Source organism: Erinaceus europaeus, chromosome 16 (genome assembly GCF_950295315.1).
Source record: "Erinaceus europaeus chromosome 16, mEriEur2.1, whole genome shotgun sequence".
Taxonomy (NCBI): domain Eukaryota; kingdom Metazoa; phylum Chordata; class Mammalia; order Eulipotyphla; family Erinaceidae; genus Erinaceus; species Erinaceus europaeus.
This window is the reverse complement of record NC_080177.1, coordinates 72,024,918-72,036,928: the sequence shown is the minus strand read 5'-3', so window position 1 is coordinate 72,036,928 and position 12,011 is coordinate 72,024,918. Positions and strand designations below refer to the sequence as shown.

The following is a 12,011-nucleotide window of genomic DNA, read 5'->3' as shown; positions in this document are numbered from 1 at the left end:
CCCACTGGTTCGTGGGCTTTTTCCTTCTCCCCACCCCCTATCCTATGTACTTCTTCTTCCTGACACTTCCGCCTCAGGAGATATATATATAGGACAGGATTGTGATTAGAGCTAGCTAGCTTGCACTGCATCCCCGCTCCAATAAAGATTGAACTGCGTCCCAGCTCAGTCGTCTCTCTCCCACCCAAGAAGCTAGCCCGGCCCAGCAGATCTCTACTTATTTCACTAAGTATAGTCAACTATAGCTCCTTTTTTCCCAAAGAACACAATAGCATAAGTTATATGCCATAGGGAGCCAGGCGGTAGCGCAGCGGGTTAAGCGCAGGTGGCACTAAGCGCAAGGACCGGCATGAGGATCCCAGTTTGAACCCTGGCTCCCCACCTGCAGGGGAGTCGCTTCACAGGCGGTGAAGCAGATCTGCAGGTGTCTGTCTTTCTCTCCTCCTCTCTGTCTTCCCCTCCTCTCTCCATTTCTCTCTGTCCTATCCAACAATGACGACATCAACTACAACAACAATAAAAAAGACAACAAGGGCAACAAAAGGGAAGATAAATAAATAAAATTACAAAAAAAAAATTAAAAAAAAAAAAAAAAGTTATATGCCATAATTTCTTCAACCAGTCATCTTCCAATGAACATTTAGGCTTCTTCCACTCTTGGGCAACTGAGAAAAATGCAGCTAAACATATGGGTGCATACGTCCCTTCAAATCAATGTTTGATTGTCCTTTGGATAAGTGCCTAAGAATGGTATTGTTGGGTCATAAGCTAAGTTCAACCTAATTTCTCCTGTTCAGGCCAGCTCCAATCCCCACCCAACTGTGTTGTCCATGAGGCCTTGGCTTCAGGATTTTTTAAATATTTATTTTATTCATTTATTGTTGGATAGAGACAGAGAGAAATTGGGAAGGGAGGGGGAGGTAGAGAGGGAGAGAGACAGCTCTACTTCACCACTCTTGAAGCTTTCCCCCTTCAGGTGGGTACCAAGGGCTTGAACCTGGGTCCTTGTGCACTATAATGTGAGCACTTAACCAAGTATACCACCACCTGGTCCCTGGTTTCAAGATTTTTCTATGCCTCAAGTTTTAGTTCCTGAAAGTTTAACTAAGTGCAAACCAAAAATGCCGCATATCAAACAAAACAAAATAACACTACCTGAAAAAATGCAGTAAGATAAAAAGCAGAAAAAAATGTTTAATGAACAGGAACCACAAAGTAGAAATAGAGTTTTTGTCAATGTTCCCTTTTTATAAATAAAAAATTTTTTTAAAAAACAAGAAGCTTAGGTAACTCCCAAAGAAAACACTATTACCTCTTGTTGTCTGATCAAAAAGGCAATCAATAAAACTTCTTGGACTGTTAAAAGAGAGAGAGAGAGAGAGAGAGAGAAAGAAAGAAAGAAAGAAAGAAAGAAAGAAAGAAAGAGGGAAGATAGGGATTTTAGGGTTGATAGAAACTAGGAAATCTATTTTCAGTAGGGGCCCATAATTGTAGCTTGATAGTCCACTGCAGGTGGATTAAAAATATTATCTGGGAAGATGGTGTCAGAGTTGAGAATATGACTAGAAAGCTGGATTAGGGCCAAGAATAGCTCCCACATATGTAATTTGCAATTAATCATTTGCCACATCTATCTGACCCAGAGCCCATATATTTTCATATTTAGCACAGGAGCCTGTGTAATCTACAAGTCCCTGTCAGTCTGTGTTTGCAGTCTATGGTCACAGCTGGGAACTCTATCTCCTTCAAGATTTGGCTTAAATATTGACTTTTTTAAATTTCTTTATTGGGGAATTAATGTTTTATATTTGACAGTAAATACAATAGTTTGTACATGCATAACATTTCTCAGTTTTCCATATAACAATACAACCCCTACTAGGTCCTCTGTCATCCTTCTTGGACAGTATTCTTTGATGCGATATGCCAATTCCATTTCAGGTTCTACTTGTGTTTTCTTTTCTGATCTTGTTTTTCAACTTCTGCCTGAGAGTGAGATCATCCCATATTCATCCTTCTGTTTCTGATTTATTTCACTTAACATGAATTTTTCAAGGTCCATCCAAGATCAGCTGAAAACAGTGACATCACCGTTTTTTATAGCTGAGTAGTATAGCTGTGTATATAGACCACAACTTGCTCAGCCACTCATCTGTTGTTGGACACCTGGGTTGCTTCCAAGTTTAAATGTTGACTTTTAAGAATGATGAATTCACCCTCTTTACCTCATCTTGGATGGAATTTGAAGGAATCATGTTAAGTGACATGAGCCAGAAAGAGAAGGATGAATATTGGTTGATCTTGCTCATGGAGAGAAGTTGAGAAAAAAAAGAACAGAAAGGGGAAACACAAAGGAGCACTGGGTTTAGTGTGCTGCACCAAAGTAAAGGACTCCGGAGGTGTGCGGTGGTTTAGATCCTAGTGCATATGGTGGAGGAAGACTTAGGCTTAGGGTGAGAGTGTTTTGCAGAAAATTGAGAAACTTTACACATGTCTCAACAACTGAACTTACTGTAAGCCATTAATCCCAATAAAAAAGGAACTATGGACATGCCATAGTTACTATAGCCATTCACCCACCAAAGGATTTCTTGTTGTTTCCAGTTCTGTGATTTTGAATAAATGTCAGCAACACTCATTGAAGTGTTTATGTGTAGACATAAATATTCAAACACGGGTAGTAAATATCTAGAATGACAATTGCAAAAAACTGAAAAAGAATTGTGCTGAATATAACAAAATCAAATATATTATATGTGGACAAAGAGAGTTCTTGATTTTAAGTTATCACAAATTAGACAACAAAGCTCAATCAGGTCTGCTCTGAAAACACACACACTTTTTTTATCTGCTTTTTTTTTTCTCTCTGTCTCTCTCTCTCTCTCCCATTATTTTATCCTACTTCCTTCTCTAGTCTTCCCTTACTATGAGGTAATCAGTTTCTTAGAGGAAGGATATCGTCACAAAGAAGAAAATTCTTCTGACCTCTGTTGGATATCCAGTTTATCCAAAACTCTGTGGTTTGCTAATCAAACCACTGGTGAAAATACAAATAGACATAGATACAGAGGATTAGATGCATGCAAGAGAGCAAGATATTTCCCAGTGAACACTCAAGAGAATAATGGTTCCTACCCAGGAGAGACTTACAAACAATAATTGCTAAGATGAAGAATGGATCACATTCAGTTCAAATATGGATCCCCATACACAAATGAGCCTTAGGACGTGCAATGAGGATGATCTTGTTACTTGAGTTTCTCTCTTATCTTCCTCTTGGAGCAAGGAACACAGTCAGGTATGTAAAGAAAGTCTGTCTGCATCAATGCATCACTGCTTCTGTACTCCCACAGTGGTCAGACAGTAAAAACACACTAATTCTTCCGTGGTCTCATTAAGTCTTTATTTGTTTGTTTGTTTTGGTGAGATGATGTATTATGCCCTGTAGCTCTCTTCTCCCAACACACACCTGCGTAATGCTGGGTGACATATTCACATTGAGTCTATACTGGCATCACAGAGTTACAAATACAGCATTCACTTTGGGGTAATGTGAAAACAGTCTGAGTCATTGTTAATTTTTTTTTTTTTTTTTGGATAGAGACAGCCAGAAATCAAGAGGGAATGGGAAGAAAGAGAGAGACCAACAACACTGCTTCACCACTCACAAAGCTTTCCCCCTGGTGGGGACCAGGCACTCGAACCCCAGCCCTTGTGCACTGTAATGTGTGTGCTCAATCAGGAGAGCCACTACTGGCCATAATTGTTTATAATTTTGTACCAGTTTGTTTATCATTTTAGCAGTGAAGTTTTCAAATGTCCTTCAGCAAGAGCAATTAAAGCAGACCGTTCTTGTGTTTTTTTCCATTGTGTTCTTGTACAATGAGAAGAGGCAAGTATAAGCTGAGAAAGAAATTGTTCAAGGCGTGTGGGCGGTAGCTCAGAGGGTTAAGCGCACATGTTGCAAAGCACAGGGACCCGCATAAGGATCCCGGTTTGAGTTCCCGGCTCTCCACCTATAGGGGGGGTCGCTTCACAAGTGGTAAAGCAGGTCTCTATGTGTCTTTCTCTCCCCTTCTCTGTCTTCCCCTCCTCTCTCGATTTCTCTCTGTCCTATCCAACAATGACATTAATAACAACAATAGCTTCAAAATCCCAGGTTCAACCCCCCCACACACCACCATAAGCCAGTGCTCTGGGATAAAATAAAAATAAATTAAAGAAATTACATCTATCCAGAGGAAGGGAAACAAATATTGGATTATTTCACTCATACATAAGATTTGGGGGTGGGCTCACTTCCGCGGGCAGACAACCCCACCAATGAGTCCTGGAACCCCGCCTCCCCAGAGCCCTGTCCCAATAAGGAAAGAGAGACAGGTTGAGAGTATGGATCAACCTGCCAACGCCCATGTTCAGCAAGGAAGCAATTAGAGAAGCCAGACCTTCCACCTTCTGCACCCCATAATGATCCTGGGTCCATACTCCCAGTGGGTTAAAGAATAGGAAAGCTTTCAAGGGAGGGGATGATATACGGAGTTTTGGTGGTGGGAATTGTGTGGTATTGTATTGCTCTTATATGGTCTTGTCAATATCTCCATTTTATAAATAAAAATAAAATATTTGGGGCTAGGTGGTGGTAATGCACCTGGTTGAGCACACATGCTACAATGTACAAGGACTGGGGTTTGAGTCCTGGCCCCCACCTGCAAGGACGAAGCTTTGCGAGTATTGGAGCAGTGCTGCAGGAATCTCCCTGTCTCTCTTCCTCTCTATCTTCCCCTTCCATTTTGATTTCTATTATTATCTAATAAAAACTTTTTAAAAGATTTAAGAGAACAAGTACAAAAGCAGGATGAAACACAAATAAACCCTGGGTCTATCCCTGCAGACCTGGATTACTAAAGAGGGAGGGGAAAGAAAATGAATTCAAGTGAAATGAGGGTAGCACTTGGGCTGGGGTGAGGTACACTAATACTTATTTGGGGGAGACAGCACAGCATTGTAAAACAGTATTTTTCAATTAAAAGAAAAGTAATAATAAGGTTAAAGACATAAATATTTAGAGGAAGAAGACCCCTGGAAGGAATGCTCCTCTTTAAACAGCTAACTGAAGTCCCAGTAAGTGACAGTGGCTATGAGGGAGGAGAATATGGCTTCCTGGACTGCCCAGGCTCTGACTTTCTCTTCTTTCCAGCTGGTCACTTGATTTACTACTGAGAAGACTAGAAGGTGAAAAGGGTGGATTTAAACTTCCTACCTGAGCTGCTAATGAAGGTACTTTGGACACGGAGAGAGTAGAAATGGATTTAGTGAGATCTCAAATGACCTGTGAGATTTGATTATCCATCTTTTTCTAACCATATATTCCAGATAACTAAAATTCAATCACTTCACTAACATAAAAAGTTTTTGAGTATTTTCAAGTCAAATGACCCAGTCAAGAGTCATGAGGTCTGGTTCCGGGTCAAAAGTCATGACTGTTATTGGTGCCAATACCTATTATTGGTTATTATTGGTGCCAAAATCTTCCTGGACTGTGTGGAAGTCAATTCACGATTCTACTCACTGCCTTGACAAGACCAAAATAAGTCATCCATACCATCTAAAGTTGCTCTCATGCTACTACTATTTTTTAATTTGTTATTAATAGTTTGTTATAAGATTGTAAGACTACAATGTATGGTTCCACACCACACCCACTACCAAAATCTGTCTCCCCACCCTCCCACCTCCCAAAGATCACCACGATAGTTCTCATAAGTCTTTAAACAGTTTGCTTGCTTCTGTTTTGTTTGAATTTTTTTGGCAATCTTATGTAAATAAGATATCTAGATTCCATATATGAGTGAAGCCATCTGGTAGTTACCTTTCTTTCCTTACTTATTTCACTAAGCATAATCACCTCCAGTTCCATCCGTTTTGTCCCAAAGGACACAATATCATCTTTTTCATTGCAGAATAGTATTCACTGGAATATAAATTCCATAACTTCTTTAGCCAGTCATCTGATGATGGGCATTTAAATTGCACCCATTCTTTGGCTGTTATGAATAATGCACTAGGCTACTAGTCTTAACACAGAGACTTATCTTTCTTTTTGTGTGTGACACTGGGAATTCATGCACATACAATTCTACTGCTCCAGGGCTGACTCCCTTCATTTTAGATAGAAAAAGAGGCACCACAGCACCAAAGGTTTTCCCACTGTTGTGGTGTGCTATTTCCTAGCCCCTAAATTATTTATAATTAGAATAATTATCACTGTTTGGGTCTAAAGGCTATATAGTAAGTATGCTGTGAAATAAAGCTCAAGGAAGTCCCATAGAGGTAAAAACATACAGATGTAGGTAGCAATCTTGGTGGCTTTAAAAATCATAAGTTCCAAAAGGGAGGAATCTTTTTTCTATTCATCACATACCCCAGAACTTAGCACACTATAAAAACATAATAAATAATGAATGAACACTTGTTAAATGCCTAAGTGAGTAAGTCAAGAAAGCATTAAATGAATGGTTCGACTTTTCTTTGGCAGTCTAGTAACCATTTTCTTCAGTCAAAAATGACAGCATGTGGCCTGGTAAAAAATAAATATAGTTATGGAAAATATATTGAAACTGTCAACAGTCAAAATGTGTGTGTGTGTGTGTGTGTGTGTGTGTAGCAATTACACTCCATCAAATTGGACAAAATACAGATTTTTATTAAAGTCATGTTTACTGAAGATTTTTATCATTGTAATAAAAATAATTACTAGCTGTACAATAAAACATTTATCTTCTGGGTTTACTCCAGGTTTGATAAAGTACTGATCAAGAAACAAGCCTTACACTCTCTGCAGTCTGTATAAATGGCATAAAGATGGAATTCTGTAAGTACCGAAATGATTGCATTAAAAAAGATAATATGATCAATTATCCTACCTTTGTAAATTGAAATACTGCTAAATTTAAATTATTCATGTGATGTAGCCAAGTGTCTTAAATTTGGCCCAGGAAATTTAGAACATAGGCATAAGCCTGGACCAACCGTTTTTAGATGGTTTTTAGCAAAATATCCAAGACTGCTATCCTCTCTTCACTTTGGTTCAGCCATGACATGCAAGGCCTTCTTAGTATCAACACACCCTAAAGCTAGCTTTATGTTAATTGGACTTTTTTAAGTAAAAGAAACTGATAAATAAAGAAGTTACAGTATGGAATATTGGCTTGCTAGCAAAAAAAAAAAAAAAAAAGAAAGAAAAAAAAAAGCATGTGGTTTAAAGAAAAGAAAATCTAAGAAACTGAGTTAGTCAGCTGCAAGTTGCCACTAGAGGTCAGCCATAATGTATGTAGTGCAATGAACTCTTGAGAGGAAACAAGCCAGGGAAATGGTGACTTGCAAAACAAAAGGGACAGAAAGCTGTAGTAAGTTATTCAAGCACCCACTATCACCAAAATGGAAGAGGAATTAGATCTATTTTATTTAAGTTCAAGATAGGGTATTCCCAGCATTGAGAGAAATAATACATACAAAGAAGTGTTTGGGGGAGAAGCAGAGCTCCTCAGTCAAGAAATGATTTGCATTGTTCAGCAAATCCAATTCCCACTTGGTAGAAAGTGATCTACAATGGACCAGATAGATGGTCCTCTATCCTGAAGGTTCTGTAGCACCTCCCTGAAAACAGCAAAAGCAAGGGGTTCAAAACTACCATGCCATTCTTTCTGTTTAGTATATTTGTTAAAGAGAGAGAGAGAGAGAGAGAGAGAATTATTCAAGGATCAAATTACAACCTCATGCATGCAAATACAGCATTTTATTCCACTCTGCCACCTCTAGGACCACTCTTTTCTTTATATTTCACATATGAAACTCTAAAAGGGCAATTTGATTGTTGTTTTTACTTCACAGTTATACCTATCTTTATTTTTAATGAAAGCAGGCATCCAGTTTACAATTATGTGTAGGCTGCCCAAGGAGAAATGACTTTAATGTGAGAGAAACACACAAACAGGATGGGGCATGGATCAACCTGCCACCATCCATGTTCAGTAGAAAAGCAATCACAAAAGCCAGCCCTTCCACTTCCTGCACCCCAAAAAGAATTTTGGTTCATACTCCCAGAGAGGGATAAAGAATCATTTTTAAATCATTATTAGATCACTAGTAGAAAATTTTTAAAAAGATAAGTAAGTAATTTATTGAGACGCAGGGTTTTAGGAATATTTGAAATTAAAAGGGATTTATTGTAAAGAACCTACAAACGAGGTAGTGTATCTCAAAGTTACTGGGCTTGGACATTTAGATAAATTCTTAAATGCCTCTGACATTCAGGCTCCTTAACTATAAAATAAGATAAAATGAACCTCTCTAGAGCTAAAGACAAAATGAGATAATAAATACAAAACTGATCATTTCAAACAATTTGATAGTTAAATCTGTAAGTTTTCATTATTATCCTTCGGTTATTCCTGTTTTTCTAACAGCTTTGGCATATGAGAACACAACAATACATTTTGTGACTGAGTTTGTCCTCGTGGGTTTCCCCGACCAGAGAAAGAACTTCTTTTTCTCCTTCATCCTTGTGATCTATCTTCTGACTCTGTTGGGGAACGGGGCAATTGTCTGTGCAGTGAAATGGGACAGGCAGCTTCACACACCCATGTACATCCTCTTGGGAAATTTTGCCTTCCTAGAGATCTGGTATGTTTCTTCGACTGTCCCAAACATGCTGGTCAACATCCTCTCTGAGACCAAGACCATTTCCTTCACTGGCTGCTTCCTCCAGTTCTATTTCTTTTTCTCACTGGGCACAACAGAGTGCTTCTTCTTATCAGTGATGGCTTATGATAGGTACCTGGCCATCTGTCGCCCTCTACATTATCCCTCCATCATGACGGGGAAGTTCTGTGTGATCCTAGTCTGTGCTTGTTGGGTGAGTGGATTTCTCTGCTACCCAGTCCCCATCGCCCTTATCTCCCAACTTCCCTTTTGTGGACCTAACATCATTGACCATATTGTGTGTGACCCGGGCCCATTGTTTGCACTGGCCTGCATCCATGCTCCTATCACTGAGCTCCTTTGTTACACCTTCAACTCAGTGATCATCTTTGGACCTTTCTTCTCTATTTTGGGATCTTACACTCTGGTACTCAGAGCTGTGCTTCGTGTTCCCTCTGGTGCTGGTCGAACTAAAGCTTTCTCCACATGTGGTTCCCACCTAGTGGTGGTGTCTCTATTCTATGGAACTCTTATGGTGATGTATGTGAGCCCATCATCAGGAAATCCAGCAGGAATGCAGAAGATTGTCACTCTGGTATACTCAGCAGTGACACCACTCTTAAATCCCCTCATCTACAGTCTTCGAAACAAAGACATGAAAGATGCCCTAAAGAAAGTTTTAGGATTAAAAATTAACAAAAACTGAGAAGCATTTAAGAGAAGCCAAGCTTGTCATTTCAAACTTATTTATTTATAACAGGGAAAGACTTTGGTAATCCTGTTCTGGCCTGTAATTAAGCAGATGGAGCAACTTAATTTCTTCAGTTCATTAGTGATAAATGTTCAGTAAAGCACTTTAAAGATGACCTTAACTTAGTAACTACATAACGCTCATATATGTTATTTTCTTATGATGTGTCTTTGCTGGTGTTAATCTTATGGAAGGAATCCATTTCATGTATACCTGGGACCTCTTAAGAGAGGGTAAAAGCTTCCAAACTTAGAAAATAAATATTCTTTAAGACAATGAATTAAGAGGAGCTGTTATTCTTATTATCTCATAATTTTGTAAATCAATACTGAATCACTAATAAATTAAGAACAAAGAGGACCTGACAAAAAAACTCTAGCAATGGAAATCTCAAATCTTCATCATGCAGAGGCAAAGTACAAATTCTTGCTTTTTACAGCCATTACTCAATAGAATGTTCCGTTCAAGCTATTGGACTGTTCAAGCTATTTTTGGATTCTACCGATGCACTGTTTAAGACCTGCACTTTCTGGTGGTCAATATTCTTATTGTACTCTAACTACACCCTTTCCCAATTAAGGATATTTATTCACAGTTTTTTCACCACGGAATCAATTGTGATTAATGTAATTAAATCAATTGTAATCAACAATGATATGACACTGAGGTACACAATACATTTATGCCTCTCAGAAAGCTGTAAGGCAAAGCCAGAGAAAGATAAATTTCATTCAGAGAAAAACAGATTGCATTGTTGTAACCAAACCTCATACTAAAACAAACAAAAAAAATCAGCTCAGACACCAATCCACTTAAAATGAGACAACATTCTTTTAAAGAATTGGGTGGATTAAATTAGGAGTGCCAGAAAAATATATCTGCTAATACAGGATTAGATAAAATAATTAGATAAAAGGTTTGAAAAATAATTCATATTTTTCAAACCTTTCTATCACAAATGTATGTTTGGCAATGGTCGTCAGAAAAAAGGAGGCATATAGGGACATTAATTCTCTGAATTCAAAGTTTATCTTAAAAATTATCATTGATTATAGTTTCTAGTCAATATTACATACATAATTAGTGTGACACAAATTACTGTTTTAAGTAAAGCTGTTCATTCAGAAAGATATTTATTAGATGGACTGTATATCCCATATGACAAAAATCACAGTTCGAGGAGCACAAACTCAAAAAGGTCTCCAGAGACATAGTAGTGAATCATTTTTAATAATCCCTATGTACCAAATTATAGAAAAAAGTATTGATGAGGAACCCTACCTCCCCAGAGCCCTGCCCCACTAGGGAAAGAGAGAGGCAGGCTGGGAGTATGTATCAACCTGCCAAAGCCCATGTTCAGTGGGGAAGCAATTACAGAAGCCAGACCTTCCACCTTCTGCACCCCATAATGATCCTGGGTCCATACTCCCAGAGGAATAAAGAATAGGAAAGCTATCAGGGTAGTGGAGGGGATACAAAGGTCTGGTGGTGGGACGTGTATGGAGTTGTACCCCTCTTATCCTATGGTCTTGTCAATATTTCCATTTTACAAATTTAAAAAAATTGAAAAAGAAATGAAACTACTGTGTACAAAGACCCAGGAGATGGCATAAAGCCTTGGACTCTTAAAAAGTTTGTTAAGACAACCGAGAGTGTGGGGGAAGATGGCGGACTAAGAAGCTGCTAGCAGCGTGTGCTCTGATCACATCTGCAAACGGTAGGATTTTCTGCCTTTAGCAGGCCAGTCAATCAGAATTAGAGTAAAGGTGGCACGGACTAGCGGGCGGGCTGCTCCAGACTTCCCAGGCGGCGGCGGGCAAGGCGGGTGGCCGGGCATTGTCCTCCGCCCGGGAAGGCGGCTCCTCCGCCGGTTGCAGAGCGCTGCTGGGCGGCCGGCAGAGGACCCGGAGGGAGCACTGTAGCTCGGGGGCTTTCTCTTGGGAGTCTCCAGGGACCACCGCGACCCTGAGGGCGAATCCAAAGACTTCTTAAGTATAGCTCTCATTGGATCAAAGGACTTGGAGCTAGTTTTCATTTTCGAGAAATCCTTTAAAAGTCTGGGGGGGGGGGGGTTTCCCGGAAGATGGCGGACTGAGAAGCTGCTAGCCGCTGAGCTCCGAACACATCCCCTGGAGACAATAGGATTTTCTGCCTTTAGCAGGCCAGCCAATAAGGTGTCATAGCGGTGACAAGGAGATGACTATAACTTAATTTGGGTTAAGAATTAGAGTAGGGGAAAAAATTCTTTTTTCTTCCTTTTAATTTTCAAGCATATCTCCTTCCCCCCTCCCCCCCCCCCCCCGCCACAAGCAGTCCCTGGGGACCAGCTCCTAGCAGGATAACCCACACCACCAAACAGGGTGCTTTTTGAATTCACTGATACACATTTGGGAAGTTCCTTGCACTGCTCTTTAATTACAACTCTTTTTCTTATCTTCTCCCTTTTCTCTCTCTTGTCTCTCTCTCTCTTTTTTTTTTAATCTTTTCATACACTTCTTCCTTCTTCTTTGCCTTTCTGAATTTGTGAATTACTTTGGGGAAGAAATCTGACTCAGAGCGG

General features: G+C 39.5%; 1 protein-coding gene across 1 annotated transcript; it reads left to right on the top strand.

Annotated features, from left to right (window-relative positions):
• The first annotated feature begins 6,861 nt into the window (after positions 1–6,861).
• On the top strand, positions 6,862–9,406 carry LOC103127090 (olfactory receptor 11H6). Its single transcript, XM_060175591.1, has 2 exons — positions 6,862–6,871; positions 8,412–9,406. The coding sequence occupies exons 1-2, from the start codon at positions 6,862–6,864 to the stop codon at positions 9,404–9,406; spliced, it is 1,005 nt and encodes a 334-aa protein (XP_060031574.1).
• The last annotated feature ends 2,605 nt before the right edge of the window (positions 9,407–12,011 follow it).